Genomic DNA, 19,636 nt, shown 5'->3' with positions numbered 1-19,636 from the left:
AATCTCTGAGTCCCTTCCCCTCGCTCTTGCTCCGCAAGCGTTTTTATATCACCCCGGGCCAGCGAACTCCCTCCCGGCCCCCATCTGCAATCTCTCGGTTCAAGCTTATAATGGAGAGGGTTGCGCTACTCCGCTCCTTATCTTGCTCCTCTACGGCCTGCCGTCGTCTTCTACCCCGCGCCAAGGCCAGCTCACGCCTCTTCTCCACCAATCCCCTCAGGCGTCAGCCCCAGCACCTCCGCCTCTTATCTTGCTCCAGCGCCCTCCCGTGGCGGCCGGGTCCCGCCCCCTCCGTCCACCTCAGAAGAGCCTTCTCCCTCACCACTCGGGCGGTCTCCACCACCCCCTCGCCCGTTTCTCGAGGTAAAGATGTGCAATAAACTTAAAAATTGCATTTTTGTGTTTTTTATTTTAAAATTTGCATTTTGATGCAACGTCTCCTTCCCAGGAATCCTATCCCAATTATTTGGTTCCTGTCGTTTGTTCCGATAGATTTGTTTGTCCCCCCCTCCCCATCTGATAAAATTGTGGCATACTTTTATTTGCTTAAACTTGTGCCAATTTAACTGAATGGGATTGCCCTCTTCGTTGCTTGCGTTGATATTCGTTGACGTTTGTGATTTTGTCTTGCATTGCCGCCGTTAAAGTGTTCAGTAATTTTTGACGAGTGAATAAGTGATGCCAATTCTGACAAACTCAATACCGAAAGCGAATTAGAAGTTTTTTCTTCCCTTTAAAAGATTATGCAATCATTCATCATGGCTTTTCACGGTAATTGGTCTTGCCTTGTAATTTATGTGTTGACCGGATGATGTGTTGTGCTATATAAGAATATTGTGTGAGGGGCATATGATCATAGGTTTATTATTATTATTATTATTGTTGTTGTTGTTGTTGTTGTTTTTAATTAAATATTTCCAAAAGTGCGGCCGTCCGGAACTTATTTCCGGATTTGCCGTCCATGCATGAAATCGCCACTTCAAGTGGCGATTTCACGGCCACGCAGGCATATGACGCATCCCATTGAAAATCGCCATTTGAAATGGCGAGTTCATTGAACTTGCTAGTCCAGGTGGCGAGTTCAGATTTCATTGAAATCACCGGTCCAAGTGACGATTTAAGTGAAATCGCTTCTTGGACCGGTGATTTCGTGGTTTTAAATACCCCCCCAACCCCTTCCCTCAAGCATCCAAAAAAATCCTGATAACCCCCCCCCCAAGTCCCTTGCTCTCTAAAACCCTCTCTAAAACCCCCCAACCCCCCTTCCCTCCAAGCATCCAAAAAAACCCTAATAATCCCTTCCCTTGCTCTCTAAAAGCCTCTCTAAAACCCTGATAAGCCTTTTGAAAACCCCCCAATCCTCCTTCCCTCCAAGCATCCAAAAAAACCCTGATAATCCCCACCACCTCCTTTGCTCTCTAAAATCCTGATAATACCCCCCCACCTCCCTTCCTCTCTAAAACTCTCTCTAAAACCCTGATAATCCCTCCCCACCCCCCTACTCTCTAAGCATTCCAGCCTGAATCAATCTCATGGCTTTAAGAAAAGGTGGGAAAGTTTCGAAAGGAAAAAGAGCTCGAGTAGAAAAGGGAAACAAAAGTCTCAGGATAGGTATGAATAGGATTTATTTTTGAACTCCGAGTCTAGTGAAAAATATTAATCAAATTTTTCTCAATGAAAAGTTGTAGGGGGAAGAATAGTTAAGTTCTTTTAGTGATTTTCGAATTGAATTTTTGTTTGAAAGAATGGGTTGGCTTTTTATGATCACATTGAACAAGCCAACATATCCTACTCTAGTTAAATATTTTTATAGTAATTTTAGCTTTGATGGATCAGCTTGTTCTGTTTTATCTTTTGTGAAGGAAAAGATTATCGAGTTTGATTGCAATATTTTTGATCAAATTTTAGGTATTTCATCAGATGGTGATAGATATTTTAATATTACTTGTTGGAGTCATAATAGATTAGGTTACTGTAGCTGTATTAGAATTATTTTTGAGGATGATAGTTTAGGACAAACAAGTAAACCTAGTGCACATCTATTACCATTGAAAAATAAATTAATTCATCATATATTAACGTTTAATTTTCTGTCTAGAGGAGGTCATAGAAATAATGTATCACACATGGATATTTATCTCTTCACAAATATTCTTTCGGGTGATAGAGTTAATCTGCCATATGTAATGATAAACTATATGATTGATTGCCTTGAAAAATCCAAAACTTGTTTGCCCTATGGAGCTGTTTTGACTGCCATCTTCGAAGCCTTTGATGTCCCTATCATTGATGATGATGAAGTTGTTGAGGTTAGACCCACTGACACTTAGGACAAGTCATCTCTAAGGCGTATGGGCTATATTTTTTTTGGTGATGGTTGGAAGTGTACATGCTGGTGAAGAAGAAAGTCAGCCTGCTGACACAGCCCAGCCTAGTCATCATATGCGGTATGATTAGAAGTCTTATGATGTGCATGCATTGTCTGCTCGGTTCGATGCACTGAAGATTGATGTTAGAGAGGGATTTGCACGTATGGATGAGGGGTTCACACGATTCGATCAGTTCATATAGCATTTTTATCGTCAATTTTCTCTACCTTTATAGGACCCTGCAGCGGATGATTAAGCTCCAGCTTCTTATTTCACTATTTGAGGCCTCACCTGATGATGTGTCATCTACTTTATTTCTTTTTGTTGTAATATAATCTTGTTTGTTTTCTAATGAAATTATATATTGTTAATCTATGTTATCTTAAAATTGAGATTTGAACATCATATTTTGCCTTACTATTCTGGTCGATCCAGCTCGTCAGATTGGTCCGATTCATGGTTTAGGGCTAAGACTTAACGTCTAACGGTTTAGGTTTTATTCGAATGTGTATCGGACTTTCGAGCTTGCCAGACCAGTTCGGTTCTGGGTCTGGTTATCAGGGTCCGAATTAGGGCAAGCACTTTATGGATGATGGTGTATCAGACTTTCAGGCTCGCTAGATTGGTTCGGTTTAGGGTTCGGTTTATCAGTGCTCGAATTAGGGCAAGCACTTTATGGATGATGGTGTATCAGACTTTCGGAGAAAAAATGGATGGGTTGGTTGTCCAGGGTTTGGGACTTGGTCGAGCATCTAGATTGGTCAATCAGGGTTTCACACTGGTTGACTAGGGTTTCGGACCAATCGACCAGGGTTACGAGCCGGTCGACCATGGTCGGTCGACCAATTTCCTTAACCGATTGATCACTGAAAGCCGAGCAGATCCTAATCTGCCTTGGTTGATCCGATCGGTCGATTGGCAAGCTCCAAGACCCACAAGGCAGTCAACCAGGGTGTCTAGCCAGTCGACTAGTCTTCTCAGCCGGTCAATCACAGAAAGTCAAGCGGATCGCGGCCTAGAGTTGTTGATCTGGTCGGTCGACCGGCATGGCTCCGGGCTGTGCCAAACCGATCAACCATGATTTGGGTTGGTCGATCGCAGTCGGTCGATCACGTTTCTCAGTCGGTCGATCGTTGAAAGCCGATCGGATTCTGATTCTGGCTCGATTGATTCGATCAGTCGACTGGCACGGCTCCAGCTCGTGTCAGAGCGATCTACCGTCCGAAAAACCTGATCGATCGCTCGAAAATCTTGGTTCACCAGCACAGCTCCAGCCCGATTGATTGCCCTGGTCGATTCGGGATGGAGAGCATGGGGGAGGCTTAGCTACTTAGCTAAAACAAAGAGAGAGCCACATAAACATAGTTCTGGGGGCAGGAAGGGATCTTCCGATAATCTAGAGTAGGGAGATCTTCTACCAATCATCGGCAATGAGTAGGGGGGATTGAGGGGATTAGGGTTTGGTTTAGGACTAACACATTACCTAGACTGAATAGATTATAAGTAACATGAAAAATTCAAAATCGCGCATCATATCTCCATCTGACCAACATCACATCCTGATCAACATACTCTATTTCAAAATCGATAAATAAATAATTTTATTTATAGAACTCGCAATCCAAATGTTAGAAAGATGTAATATAAAACAAATGAAGTCCAACATCATAGAATTGATCAAGCAAAAATTTGAACATTAGGTACAATCAACTCCAAACAAAGTCCCACGTGGGTATAATAAAACCAAAAAAAGAATCAAGTCCCACATGAGTATAATAAAACCAAAAAAAAGAATCAAATCCCACATGGCGATCGTCGCTTCCTCCTGGATGGTTGCCTGTGATGTGGGATGGGTTGGGCTTCACTCGAGCTCTCATGCTCCTCGATGCTATGCTCTATCTGCGTGACAGTGTCATCTACAACTCCTTCACTTGTAATGTCTGCTGTATGACTCGAAGCTCCTTGATGGGTAACGTCATTCGCAGCAACTCCAAAATGCGCTATCGTATCATCAATGGGCTGAAACCGTGTCATGTCGTCGTGCATGTAAGCCTCCGATGACATATAGGGACTGAATGGAGGAAACTCCGGCATCTAAAACTCAGAGGCTGTATCCAGTCGGGTAGCTCGTCTGTGTAGATCAGATGGTACTCCCGATGATGACGGATACTGATAAGGTGAAGGTGTGGATCCTGACGCATCGTACTCCATGGTGATATGCTCGTGCTTATCGAAGGCATGGAGGAATGACGTGCATATATCCTGTATAACTGGCGCAGATGTGGAGATAGACTCTGGGCTATAAAGATGATGGATCTACGCCAGACTGTCACTCTAATAAGAAAAGACCGATCAAATATATGAAGATTAATTAAAAAAATATTAAAAAAATATTATAACTTATCAGATAATCAAACATCGCACCAAAATGGCAAATGAAACGACGAGTGATGCGACGTTACCACTCCATGTAATTGTCATTATAGTGCATGGCACGATCCGCTGCTGGTCCGTCCACAACATGATCTCGTCAATGCTCCCATATCGCAACAAAGTGCTGATGAGTGATGCTCTAGTCCTGATCCTAGCGATCTCTAAGATCGATATGATGCAGTATGGAATCTGTATTACAGTCAAGTGGAACAATCTGACGGATCCCAAACTGTTGCATCATTCTATTGGGGTGGTGCTACTCTATAATATGAAAACATAAAAGTGGCACCCGGCATCGCCATATATCCTGTCCAGCGAAGCAATAATCCGATAGAAGTGTAAGAACCTTCGGAGTATATGGTTGCCATATAATCTTATTTTTTAAACAGTACTAAATGTTAGTAATCTAAGCCAATTCGAATCAAACACGATTGAAAAATATAGCATACAAATCAATTAGAATTTTACTTGCTCAGTTCGAAGTTGATCAAGATGGTATCTATATATTTGTAGGACATGAGTGGAAACCTTCATCACCAAAAAAGCATTCTCTCCACCTGCACAATTGAGCGTCGACAAGTTACATTTTAATCAACCAAGCATCAGTAGGCAAATGGTCATAATCAACATTACTTACATATCTCATGGCTAGCGGTCCACATGGTAATGCGCCTTCATCCGCCAAATCCATAATAGGATCCACAGGAGGTCGCTCTAATCTACGAGGAGCAATAAAAGAAACCTATCCCACGCTCACACCTAAAGCAAAACCAAGGGCCTCGCAATCTGATGTACATCTAGTCTACTTGTTCTACAAAATTCTCTGTACAACCAAGCTAGCCTGGCACTACCCCCACTGTAGTGTCCCGCAGTCTCAAAATTGGCAAGTAGTGGCAAAAATATGATATGAATTAGGTTATTAGATTTATCTGCAAACAGACACCCTTTTAATACCTGCAAGATGTATGCCTTAGCATAACGCTGTATGGCAACATCATTTGCATTAGGGGATAGCTTGTCGAACTGCTCAGCTAACCATATTGTACTCAATCAGGAATCCTTAAGTTTATCAGGGGGTGAGACAACACCTAGAAGATCAACACATACCTATCGCTAATCCTGGCGTGTACTATCTAGGACTGGAAGACTGTCGACTGGTAAATCCAACTGGATGCCGACATCCTCCAAGATGATAGTACACTCACCATGCAGCAGATGAAACGTATGTCTCCGGGTGCCATCGCTCTACGAATGCAGTGACCAAGTGCGAGTCTAACGATATAAAACCAACACGGAAGATACCGTAAAACCCGGCCTGCTGTAGATATGGCACTATACGTAAATCCAATGGGATCAATCGAGACCTAACAAGATCCCTCTGTCGACATCGTAAAAAATTGGACTCCTGCAACACTAGATAAAAAATGGTTTATCAGTTTTAAATGCACTCTAATAATTTTGTTTACATGATGTTGAAATTATAAATATATGGTACAATAACTCATGTTTATATATACCTGACCATCCTAGATGGTTGATGGGCGATGAGTAGCCTGTGTATAGAGTACAGGCTGATCTAATGGACCTGGCTTCATCAATATGATATGCTGTTGACGTTAATAATAACAGAAAAGAGTTTAGCAATATAAGAAACAACATTTCATAAATAAAGATTACAAATAACATAAGGATTAATGTCCAACGATACAAAAGTTCATTACATCTTATGTTCATGCTCATGTTTATGAAAGATTGCAAACAACATAAGGATTAACAAGAAGATACATGTAATACAAAGTTTCACTCGTTTTAAACTCATGTTCATGCTCTATTTGTTGGACATGAACATCTGTCATGTCCTTCTTGGCCACAAATCCAACATCTAGATCTATTGCCGACTTCTGTCCAATCTATTTCATTCCTAAATCGCGAAGATCGTGGTCTTCCCTTCTGCCGTAATCGTTGGCACTGTGGTACTATCAGCATATCATTTGTTTGTTACGACCAATAATCGGCATGCGGGATTGGATGAAATTGACGATCGTAACTATGATGGTATTCATCCAGACTATAACAACCATCAACGTATGGCCAGAAATTAGTCGATACATGAACACAAGTAGCCATCAAGTGGGAGCATGGCAAATGATAGCACTGTCATTTCGGGCATGCACACGTACGCTTCGACAACCTTACAATCTGCACATTTCAATTACAATCTTAAAAAATATATTTATTCATTTATTAAAAAAAATCCTCTAATAACACAATGAAGGTCTTGCATTAGGATTTTATCTGAGTGTTGTTGCCTTTGTTCGTATAAGATCTACGGAATGCCGTTTGTGCTTGAAACATCTCACTTGCTCTATCGAATCTTGTTACATTATAGGATGTGGCTTTAGATTGATTGACAATCAATCGAGTTGTAGCAAAAGAGATAAATCTTTCACCTCTATGTAATGCGTCCTTTGCTTGGGCATGTCTCTCATCAAAATATGATACAAGTCGGAAGAATGTGAGCTGTACCGATGAAGTTACCGACAGGAAACGAGCATTTTATAGCACTCTATTAAAACATTTAGATAAATTTGTAGTCATTATGCCAAATCTTCGGCCACCATCATGTGCAAGATACCATTTGTCTATCGAAATTTCAGACAACCATTGGAAGGCTTCTAAGTTCATTTTTTTAATTTTCTTCATGTATTTGTCGAACTTTCTGGATTGTATTTGCATACTGGTTCTCTTTAACAAATCTCTTAGTCTTGTATCCTTGAATCTAGTGTTGAAGTTGCTAGCTGCATGGCGTAGATAGTATACATGATGTGCATAGGGTGGCTGCCAACTAAGATGTTCATTTTGTACAGCAGCTAATAAACCTGCATGCCGATCTGAAATTAGACAGATATCCCGACGTGATCTAATAAGAGATCTCTGACAAGCTAAGAGCCAGCCCCATGTATCTGTCGACTCTTCATCTACTATTGTAAATGAAAGTGGAAAAATCTGATTATTTCCATCGACAGTAGTTGCGATCATCAATTTCTCTCGATACTTTTCATACAAAAATGTCGCATCAATACTGATTACCGGTCTACAGTGCTTGAAGCCTTCAATCAACAGTGCAAATGCCCAAAAAACATGATCAAATATAGCAAATGATGGATGATCAGTAGGAGTGTTAATGAACTTTACCCAAGATCCAGGATTAAATTCTTCTACAGCACGCAGCCACTTGGGCAATAAGTCATATGACTTATCCCAATTTTCATATACCAAGACCATTGCTTTCTGCTTCACCTCCAATAGCTTTCTATAATCGGCTATGTAATTGAATCTATTCTTTGTGCCTGCACTAATGCCGGCGATGAAAATTGTGGGTACTTTTACAAGATCTCATATTTCATTGACGATGAAATCCGAACTAAGTCCAGAATGATCTTGCAAAAGCACGATCGAAATACATGTATGCGGACCAACATATCTTGTGATTTCAAAATAATCAACCCGCTTAATGGCTCGGAGCTGCCAATTACATCCGGACTCTGTATTCTTACATTTAACAATCCAAAGATTTGGCTCTGACTCAACAACCTTGAATTCATGGTGTGTGTCCACTGAATACCGTCTTACTGCAGTTTGTAGATCTATCTTATCCGCAAAATAGAGCCCTTTACGGAACTCATCACCTCTTTCCAAGATACTATAAGGTGCATGCAATCCAGAAGACATTGGTACATTAGCAGCTGTCCAATTAATGCTCCTGAATGTAACTGAAGGAGCTTCAGACATTGGATAATTTGGGCGCTCCATAATAGGTGGGAATTGTACATCATGGGATGTACTTGCTTGTTAAGCATCATCATCCATACCTTCTTCACTATGTATATCATCTTCCTCAAAAAGCTGATTGTCAATATTGACGGCATCATCGGCCACTGTGTACAATGAGGCTTGTCTGATAATAGGATCTGGCACATTACTATCCATTGTCAAATGAACCTGATCCTCCATATCTTTTGAACCAGTATTCAGTGGAACACTGGCCGTACAGGGACTAGAAGCTCCAACCGGTTCGCTCGTCTATGTTGTCAATCTAATATTTCGGTTAGCTACTTTATCGTACTCCGGATTGGGAATAGTTCTAGTGTCCTCAATGGGTTGCACATGAATGTACATCTTCGCACCAGATAAACAAGAATGTGAGCTTACAGTTGAAAATATAATCTCCATATCTTATCGTCCGTAATCGGAACAGGTTCATATTTCAGAATTGTCGGTTGCACAACAATGGGATATCTATATGTTACCATTATTCTATTTGTGCTTCTATCTATATTGAAAATTCTACATAATTTATCCTCCAACTCCTCAAATTTCATTCTATATTTCAATCTAATAGCCTTTTGTGGTTGCCCAATATACTCTATTCCATACAGTTCTTTAACTATAGAATCATTGATATAGCATAAAGCCATCACTATTTCTGCCATTTCTACTACCTACAGAATAAATTAATCCGATTAGCATAGCACAAATTATTCAAATTGATCAAATGCATGGCACGAATTAAGTAAACCTAGCACTAAATTAGCACAACTTAATCAAATTAATCTAATTCATATGAGTTAATTCAAAATAAACCAATTAATATAATCTAATTTACTTCAAATGAATTCAAGTTCAATTCGAATTTAATTCAAATTATTTTAATTAACAAAAATTATAATAAATGAAAACAAAAATTAATCTGGCATAATAACAATTAAACTAATTAAACTAATTAGCAACAATTAATCCAAATGAAAGCACAAATTAGTCATAATAATACAAAAATAATCAAATCTAAGTACATAATTTGAAATAAAAATTTAGAATTACCAAGTCAAAAAAAAATATACCGTGGTCAGTTGAGGAAATGTGGAATGCAAGGAGCACGTGGGGAAGTCGGAGGCCGGGTGGGGAATTCGGTGATCCAACAATCAAAAGGAAAAAAAAAAAACAAAAGAAGGGAAGGTGGGGCCGGATGACGTCGACATGAACGGCAACGAGACAGATGGGGGATTGGGAGGAAAAATCACCCAGGCTGGGGGATCGGGCTGGGAACAGCGAAAAGGTCGGACGGCTGGGGGATCGGGTTGGGAACAGGGAAGAGGTTGGATGGCTGGGGGACAGGGGGGATTGGGGGTTTTGGTAAAGGAGACCTAAAATCGCCGGATGAAAGGGCGATTACCTTGATCTCGCCGGTTGAACCAGCGAGTTCTGAAGTCGCCCTTTCAGGAGGTGATTTTAGTATGGCGCCACGTGGAATCCCTCTTGCCACGTGGGAGGCATGCACGACATGAAATCGCCTCCCGAAACGGCGATTTTATACATGGACAGTATTTCCGGAAATAAGTTCCGGACTAGGGTATTTTTGGAATTAATGAATAAAAAAATAAAAAAAATCCTATGATCATACGCTATAACAGCCTTTGGCATTTCTTTTACTCTCCATTTTTTTTCCTTTTTTGGGTTGGGGGGGTGTGGAGAGAGATTATAGACAAAATTTTTGCTCATCAAAGCTGCCATTCCCTAATTAATGAGAGTCCTTTATGTTACCCTTTAGATTGATTGGTATATCGGGTTATATTGATAATGTTGGAAAGTAGGACTCCAACGAAAATAATGGAAAATGCCATTGCCAAATTTTTTTCCAGTGTATGATCAGATGCTCAAAGTGAATTATCCCTGTGTAGAATAATATGCCACATTGAAAGTCACTTTTCGGGGCTTGCTTAATCATTGTCAGTCATTCTTTTGTCAAACTGTTGATTCTTGCTTTTTGACAAGGGACTCATTTATATATTTTGTAATTTGGCACTGGTACTATTCTCAAAGTTTGTGCCACTAAATTTCTTTTCTGCAATACTTCCCTGTTGAGGATAACCTCCTATATGCTATAGTTTATGACCTTGGTAGATTGATAACATGTCTGGTCATTCCCAATCTACGATCAACAACGTGTCAGTCTTCTCGAGTGGTTACTTGTATCTGCTTTAGATCCCATACCTGCATAACTTGTACACAGTGAAGTAGGAGGGCAGCCTCAGTTTATGTAAGAAAAAAAGATTATGCATCCTTTTCAAGAAGATGTGGGATCTAGTTAAGTCATCTGTGGAGCTGTAGCAAGGCCTCATGATTGGCCATCAGTAGGAAAGGGGAAATGAAAAAAAAAACAAAGAAACATGAGAAAAAAGAGAAGCAGGCTACTATAAAACAAATTTCTACTCATTTTCTGTTCATCATTTGACACTGATACATGCAGAATATGTATTCATGCACACATAAATGTGAATCTACGTATCTGCAGCAATGCATCAACATAGCACCTTCATTTCAATGTATTATGTGCAAGATAGACGTCATTGAACTCTGTGATAGCATAGTGCATGTATCACAATCTTCAGTAAGCTGTTTTTAGTTTTTTTTGCTCGATGTTCTTGGATGATTTTGAACATTTGAATGAAATTTTCAGATCCAGAGGGTAATGAATTATTATTAATTGGTATCATTCACTATCTTGTGCACATATTTTGACATGTCCAATCTATCAAGTACTTTGATGATATTTGCTTTTAATGATGATAGCCGGTATTGTAGGAGATCATTATTGTTTATTGGCTTTCTTTTTTTGTCTGGAAAAATCATTTGCTAGTTCAAAGTTACAGTTTTCCTTTTTTAATGCATTGTTAAATTATGTAATCTGTTTGTTGTTTTATATTGCCAGCAGATATGGATGAGAGTCATGATATTGCTGAGAAGCTTGGTTTTGAAAAAATATCTGAACAAACTATAGATGAATGCAAATCGACTGCCGTACTTTACAAGCACAAGAAGACAGGTGCAGAAGTAATGTCTTTATCAAATGATGATGAGAATAAAGTATTTGGCATTGTTTTCCGCACTCCTCCGTAAGTACATCTAATATTCTTCCTTCTTTCTGCTGTTTTTTCGTCTGGTATGTGCATATATACATGTATATGCTACATCCATTATATATACATATACATATACATATATGTACAGCATATATATGTACATACATATATATGTACATATGCATACATACATACATACGTACGTGTCTATATATACATGTGTGTGTGTACACAAATGTATGTATGTACGTACGTACATGTACATGCGTGCGCGCATGTGTTTTGTTATTCGAGCTACACTGAACTGATGTGGGCTGAAAAAGGTATGATATTAGACATGGTAGTATTCCAGCTTGTACACTGTGACAGAAAGCTAGAAAAGATATTAAAAAAATTCAGAAACAACTACAAAGTTACATATCATCTTACAAAAATGTAAATAAAGAACCTTACAGTATATGACTGGATGATACTTTTTTGATTTCTAATTGAGTAATTAATTCATTGGACTGTCTAGTTAGATGTCAATTTAATCAAAGTTAGCAATCTGTGCACTTATATATAGAGAGTCAATGCATGCATGATCAAAAATGTGATTTAGGTGAAAGCCTCTAGAGTTTATATTTTATTTTCTTTCAAAGACATACTTTTAAATGAAAATTAATTTTGGAAAGGAAAAAAAGATTACATTCTAAACTTAATAATGGAGAATGCATGCACATGTTGAACACCAATATGCACACGTATTTCATATGTGTGATTTCCGTATTTTTCCTCGAATAATCCTACAGTCTTGCTAGAAAACCAAGGTATTTTAGTCAAAAAATGATGCTTTAAAACCAAGGAATTGTAATCAATGACATATATATGGATCTTCTTTTTGGTTGCTTATTTTCCTTTTTCGCCCCTCTTTTGCCAATCTTTTTCTTCCCTTTTTTCTTCTTTAATCTTTATTAAACTGGATTATGAATAAGTAACCACTTTTAGATAATACCAATATGAACTGATTAACCCACTACAGTCAACCTAACCAATTTCAGAGTTGCAATATTACTTTCTCTTGTGGTGAGCATTTTATAGGCATAGTCATAATTTTGTTACTTGGGAATCATTCATCTAGAAGGGAATATTTGGTATGTAGCTTGTGTTGCATTAGAAATAGTATGGGTTGATGATCAAGGCTGACCTGCTTCAGAACTGACTTTGGGCTTTAAGTATGTATGAAGGAGATTGCAAGATAACTTGTCTACACCCACAGTCTACCTGACTGCTTACTGGTGGAGAAGTCAACTTAACTTACAATCTTTTCACATGACAGGCAGTGAATTTTGGGATACATACACATGCAAATGGCTATTGATTTATTGGCTATTCATTTTGCTCAATGCTCAGCCTTCATTCCACTGCATTTAACAAATCTTGCAACATTTTTTACTGCTGTTTACCTACTTTTGTTCTTTTTATGGTTCATATGTAGTTTCATGGGTATGCTACCTTTCTATGCATTTGTCACTTGGTCTTCTGAGTTCTAACTATGCTGTGCTTTTTTTTTCCTCCCGATGAACACTTTTTTTATGGCATGTTGTTAGCAAAGTTTGAATGTGTGGTTTCAATTTCTGCAGTTTTAATTCTGGTTTGGGCAATTTTGGCCAAAAATAATCAAACAAATAGAAAAAAATGAGGAAAGTAAAAGGAATCTACTCAAAATGTTATGGTCTGGCATCATTTCAAAGTATATTTATTGTTTAGGCCTTTAAATATATCATTTTGATGGTTTCTTGTTGAAATGCATGTATGGGATGCATGATGTTTAGAAAATAGTAGTTTAATTTTGGAATTAATAATCATTTTTTACATATTAGAGTGTTATGTCAATTATTGTAAATGACAATTTGACATGTATTAATCTAGTGACCACTAAGTTTGATCTCTAGGATAGCCAGCCTTTGTTGAAAGTTGGCTTCTCTAAATTTCTTAGCAACATAGTTTCCCAATGCTTTCAATTTCAAATGTTCATCTTCATCAAATTTTCAAAGTTTGATCTTTTCTTGGAAAATTGCTTCTGGAATAAAAAAAAGAAAATGTTATCATAATTGCCCATATATAAAACAGATTTGGCCTATGGGCGAGTTTGGGCCAAAACTCCAAAACTGACTCCGGTTTCGAATCATTTTTTGATGAAAGTAGAAAGTTATTGTTTTGATTATAGAGACAAGGCTGAATTCAAACTTTCAAAGTATGATTTTTTTTTTTAGTTATTGCTGGTGGTATTGATATCTAGTGGTTCCTCATCCAATGTATGCTGGACACCCACTGACATAGTGAAGTACTGAAAACAATACTCTGATATGTGAAAAACATGCAAGAAGGAAGATTTGTTAATGGTCATATTATGTCTAATTGCTTTGATTTCTGTTTGGTCTACATTGGTTGTTATTATTTTATAAAGAACCTCTGTTGGTTCTTAGCCACATATTCCTGCCCCTGGAATCTTGCCTTTGCTTTTGATGCTATCTAGATATCTTCTGGTTTGGTTTTATCTTACTTGTGGTGTATGAAGTCATTCTAATTCCTGATTCATGTGCATCCAGTCATATAACATATGATGCATTTCATTTGATTCTCCATTTATGAATTTCTTACTTGCCACTCCAACAGTATTGGTTGATTTTTGTTTCCTCTTATTTTTCATGTTTACAGGCTAGCAATGAATTTTGAGCTAGCTTATAGGTCATCCTTGCATAGTGTTACATGATTCTTGTTCTTGTTCGGTGCATTATCATTCCTCATGGAGCTAATTGGGGCTAACCATGGCTTTGTGGCCTTTTCTAGATGGATAATTTTCACCTATCACCTAATGTTTCCTTTGTGGAAGTCACCTCTTCACTATCTTCTTCTTTTTGGGAGACCTAACCTGCTTCAACCATCTTCTTCCTTTCATCTCCAACATCATGAGTCTTGGTTTATTGCCCTATTCCATGCCACTGTTCAATGCAGAATCATCCCTAATGTGATTTAATTTGGTCTAACCATTGAAGCGGGGAGGCTCTCTAGATGGATATTCTTCACCTTTCTTCCATGTTTCCTTTGTGAAATGACCTCTTCCTTATCTTCTTCTTTGGACATTCAGTACCTAACTTAGTCTATACCTTGGAATTTGGTTCATTCACCCTGTATGTTGAAGCTTGCAAAACATTTTGTCTTTTACTTGCTATTGGCTTCCATCTGTACTGATTTCATTGATTTAGTAATCCTTGAAGTTTTGACTTCTTCAAGTAACTGGACTATAAACACATTGATTTTTCAATGACTTATCCTGTTTGATAAGGCTATATCTCATATATTTATGTCTTTGGTCCTTCATAACTCATACTCACCCTTTTAAAGTCATCATAATCCTCCTTGCACTTTGGAAATGACGCATGCTTCTCCTGGTTTCCATTTTGATCACGTCTCCTTTGGCACTTTATTTCTAAGCATATGTCTTCATGCTTATCAAAAATGGTGCCATTGAATGCAAGTACTATTTGATTCTGGAGGCAGTCCACATTTCCCGGTGCTATGTAATTCGTTGCTTTAATATGCAGTGAACTTTATGGCCTCTTTGGCTGCCTGCATAAACTGTTCACTATATAAACCCAGTTTAGTCTGACAATGAGAAAAGTGATGTCAGTTGCAAGAGAAGAATGTCCTGCATATGGAGAAGCCCTGGGTTGCATTGTACTGAAGAAATAGGGTGGTGGATCAATGTAAAGTGACTTGCAGCATCCTGATAGGCTTTGTGCATTCTATGTTTTTATCAATCATAGAAATTATTAAATTAAATTGTTTAAAGAAATTTATGCACTGATTTAAAGAAGTTAATGTTAGTTACGGTTGAACATGATCAAAATTGCACATCCTAGCATGTCAGTTGGAAGTTTTTTCTGTAGGCCTGCGTCCCTTTCCACGCCAATTAGTGGCAAGTTTTAGCATGTGCGCCATCATTAATCTGTAATTGTTGTAGCCATCAATCACGCACATACGCTACTATTAATTTGTAATCGTTATTTAGTAACTTGAATCCTTTGGAAATCTACATCATTGTTTTCGTTTTTGTATATAACTGAATGTAGATTAATGGGTTATCAATCCTCAATTATGTAATCAAATGATATGGTGTTTTGACAACTAGAAGTTTGCCAATTGCAGGAAGGATTCAACAGGCATACCTCATATACTTGAACACAGTGTGTTGTGTGGATCCAGGAAGTACCCTTTGAAAGAACCCTTTGTTGAATTATTGAAAGGTAGCTTGCATACTTTTCTAAATGCATTCACCTATCCGGATAGGACTTGTTATCCAGTTGCTTCAACAAATGCGAAGGTGAATATGTAAAATTTTTGGCATTGCTTCATTATTTTGCAATGTGCCCATATTAGTCTCCCTAAAAATTTGATTTTCAATTCTTCAGGATTTCTACAATTTGGTTGATGTATATTTAGATGCTGTCTTCTTTCCTGAATGTATCGAGGATTTCCAAATATTTCAACAGGAGGGTTGGCATTATGAGCTTAACAACCCTGCTGAAGATATATCCTTCAAAGGTAGCTTACCAGAGCACATTATTTTCATCCATAATGAATAAGGTCTTTTTCAGTTTTAGGCAATTTTCATTATATGCAAAAAGCTTTCCTATCAAGCTATCTCCGTAATCTTCTACAAAGGATTTTGTTTAGTTTCTGTACCTTGGATGGTTTAGGCAAGTTAACTAATTATTCAGCCATTGTACGTGATATATAATTCCAGGAGTTGTCTTTAATGAGATGAAAGGAGTATACTCTCAACCTGATAATGTACTGGGTCGGGCTTCTCAACAGGCAAGTTCCTTGTTTTATGTTCTTTACATGATCTAATAAACTTATATGATCAATGTCATTGATTTTTGCTAGTTGTCTTGTGCTGCATACATAAGCATTATAGTACACTAATATTTTTTGAGACCATCTTTTTCAATTCTTTTCTTTTATGCAAAGACTGCCGAACTGGAACCGGACCTCATGCTGGTGGTACAGTTCGGTATGGGTCTGTACTAGTTCGTGCCGAGCCAAATCGACAAGGCAGAGAAGGGGAGAGGGAGAAGAAAGAGAGGAAGAGAGGGAGAGGGGCGAGAGAAGGAGATGGAGAGGAAGAGAGGGCCTCCTCCGAGCCAAATCGACAGGGCAGAGAAGGGGAGAGGGAGAAGAAAGAGAGGAAGAGAGGGAGAGGGGCGAGAGAAGGAGATGGAGAGGAAGAGAGGGCCTCTAGCAGCCGTTGGAGGTCGTCAAAGGCCACCTGAGGGCGGCCGAGGCCGGAGGAGAGCGAAGGCCCTCCTCTAATGCGAAAGAGGGGTGAACTTGGGTTGTCGACTTCAATCGAAATTATAAAAAAAAAAATTTCTATGAAGTCCGCAACTGTGTTGCCGACTTCACGCGATAAAACCCAAAAAAGAAAAAAGCGAAAGAGGGTCGAACCCTTGTTTCACATTGGATGAGAGTGGAGGCCCTCCTCCAGCCTCAGCTGCCCTTAGGCCTCTCGGTGTGGGCTTCTTGGCCGTCGGAGGCGTCGCGGCGGCGTCGCCGTTCGTCCGGAGGCCTCCGGACAGCTAATAAGGACCTCCCTCTCTGTCTCCTTCCCTCCCTCTGTCTTTATCAAGCTCGACAAGAGCTTGGATGGCCTCTGACGGCCGCCGAAGGCCCTCTCTTGCTCTCCCTCTCATTCTCTCCCCCCTTCTCTCTCTCTCTCTTCCTCTCTTTTTTCTCCCTCTCTCTGAGATGGCTGCTATGCTGTTTTGTACATTGGAACCGGATTGGTTTCCCACTAGTATGGTTCGACACGGCCTAAACCGTCCAATTCAAGATGGTTCGGCGAACTTTGCTCTTATGGTTAACCTATTAGACATTCTTCATTAAATGGGAGAGTTGTGTTTGAATTTTTAAATGTGCGACACTTGTGAATGGTGTCTAGTAATGTTACCTTTGTATGCTTCAGATATACACAGAAACAAATTGCGCATGATCCAATACTTCGGAGGTTTGGGAACCTTCATGCTATGTAAACCAATGTTTGTCTGGTTGGTAGTCTTAACTGTTTACCACTTTAGTTTTTTGATGGTACAGCTCCTACTTTTACTGAACCTTTCGACCAAGGGCTAGCAAGTTCCTTTTTGAAGAAAGTAATTTGAATATGGGATTGGGGAGATAAAGATTTCTATCAGGGTCTTATAATGCTTTGCAAATGAATCAAGTAATAGATTAGTGCATACTGCATACAAATGTTTTTTTGGAAAAGCAGTTATCAGAATTCTCCAGGTTGATCATTCATGTGCAATTTCGATTTGTATGACCAGGATGAGGTATTTGTAGTGTAATTATCAACCCCTATTCCCCAAATAGATATAGGTAGAGAAAATCTTTGTGAATATCTGGTTTCTCTAATGCTTTTCCTCTCAATTACATTTGAAAGTTGATCTGATATATAAGCAATGATTGAACCATCAACCATGTACTCGAAGTTGCAGATATTTTGTTAATCAATTGAATCATGATCTGAACTCAATAAGAAGCATTTTTTCCCATATTGGGGTAGTCCTATATGTGAACAGTTCTATCCCAGTGTTTTATATCAGAAAATCTTAAAGCTGTCATTATCAGGAAATGTACAATGGATGAGGTAATGAGCAAGCAACAGATTCTAAGTGGTAAATGCCGATTTATACATATTGTCTCCAGTATGCCAAACAATAGAAGCAAACCTATTTATCTTCTTCATTGTGCATCATTAGCAACAACATAGTAAGTTATGCAGCCTGATATTCTTTGATGCATGTTTGACCTTAGCTTAGATGAACTGAAATATGACAATCTGTTTATCTATTCAGATGATAAGTTGGTCTACATCAAATTGCATTAGCCATTGTTGATGACTGATTAAAGTGCACACAACTAGACATTTTTCTGCCGGAAGATAGAGTTGGTACAAGAAAACACAAATATTAGCTGTAATCCAAAAATGTTGTACCCTTTAACTGAAGGATGTCAAATGTAGTGGTTATGCAGAATTTACTATCCATATTGGTTTAATAAGAAGTAAAACAAAGTCTGGGAATCGTGATTAACAATACATCCATTTGCGGTCCTGGTTCCATTGTAACTGTTTGTTCATGAGTTGTTCCTTAACCTTCAGCTGGATATACATGTGTAGCATTGGTCAATTTGATCCCTTTGATAGCCAAGAATTCAGACCTTTGAAATTTATCTATGAAAGACAGTCTTCATGTCAAATAAAAAGAAACAACCACTGGCTTGTGTTTCAAATACAAGGAACTAGACTTACCTCTACTTTTAGTGCAAGCTTGCAAGTCAAAAGAAAAGCTGAAATTCCATATAGGTTCATCATAAATTGATATTCCATAGGCTTGTTTTTCTTAGATATCATTAATTTGCATGGATTATCTTTACAATTACATTATCTCAGATCTTTTTTTAGGCATTGTACCATCAAAGCAACTTCCACTTCTTCCTGGGCGCACACCAATATTTCTAGTTGGTATTTTTGCATTTCTTTTAAGAATGTGTTACTATTATCTTGAAGATGTTGTTTTAATTCTTAGTTTACTCGTAACAATGAAAAAGAGTGGAAGAGAACCTATATTGTTTTCCATGTTAACTCCTACTATACTTTGTACTACTTTGCTGTGTAGTTTCTTTGTTATTCTACATATAAGATTTGTGTTCTTTTTGCTGTTAAATTGCATGTCTTATATAAACTCTTGAACAAAAGAAAGACAATTTAAGAATAAGTTATTTAAGTTTGAGCATGCTCATCTTTTCGAGTAATTTTAATTAGATGTCTTGCTTCTGGATTGCTCAGCTACTAAATGATTCGGGTGTTTA

At 38.4% G+C, this 19,636-nt stretch overlaps 2 protein-coding genes across 3 annotated transcripts in view; one reads left to right on the top strand and one right to left on the bottom strand.

Moving 5' to 3' along the window:
• Positions 1 to 19,636, top strand: part of LOC105058265 (presequence protease 2, chloroplastic/mitochondrial) — a 34,051-nt gene continuing 14,415 nt past the window's right edge. The window contains exons 1-5 of one of the 2 annotated variants that reach the window (XM_010941148.4): positions 1 to 363; positions 11,572 to 11,755; positions 15,914 to 16,088; positions 16,177 to 16,309; positions 16,512 to 16,582. In XM_010941148.4, coding sequence (XP_010939450.1) covers positions 111 to 363; positions 11,572 to 11,755; positions 15,914 to 16,088; positions 16,177 to 16,309; positions 16,512 to 16,582 — 816 coding nt within the window. In that variant the 5' untranslated portion in view covers positions 1 to 110. The remainder of the gene's footprint in view (positions 364 to 11,571; positions 11,756 to 15,913; positions 16,089 to 16,176; positions 16,310 to 16,511; positions 16,583 to 19,636) is intronic. The other variant, XM_010941149.4, reaches the window with a different exon arrangement.
• On the bottom strand, positions 7,359 to 8,615 carry LOC140854088 (protein FAR1-RELATED SEQUENCE 4-like). The gene is made up of 2 exons (XM_073249513.1): positions 8,360 to 8,615; positions 7,359 to 8,152 (listed from the first exon to the last, which is right to left on the bottom strand). Exons 1-2 carry the CDS (start codon positions 8,613 to 8,615, stop codon positions 7,359 to 7,361), a joined length of 1,050 nt encoding a protein of 349 aa, XP_073105614.1.

This window comes from Elaeis guineensis, chromosome 15 (genome assembly GCF_000442705.2).
Source record: "Elaeis guineensis isolate ETL-2024a chromosome 15, EG11, whole genome shotgun sequence".
NCBI lineage: Eukaryota > Viridiplantae > Streptophyta > Magnoliopsida > Arecales > Arecaceae > Elaeis > Elaeis guineensis.
This window is presented reverse-complemented; position numbering and strand designations above follow the sequence as displayed.

Bases quoted from the DNA above. Each gene is read 5' to 3' on its own strand.
- LOC140854088 (XM_073249513.1), bottom strand. From the start codon at position 8,615: ATGGAGCGCCCAAATTATCCAATGTCTGAAGCTCCTTCAGTTACATTC. The intron at 8,153-8,359 runs GTAAGAATACAG...GCATTAGTGCAG, and splicing joins AAATCTTTGGATTGTTAAAT to GCACAAAGAATAGATTCAAT.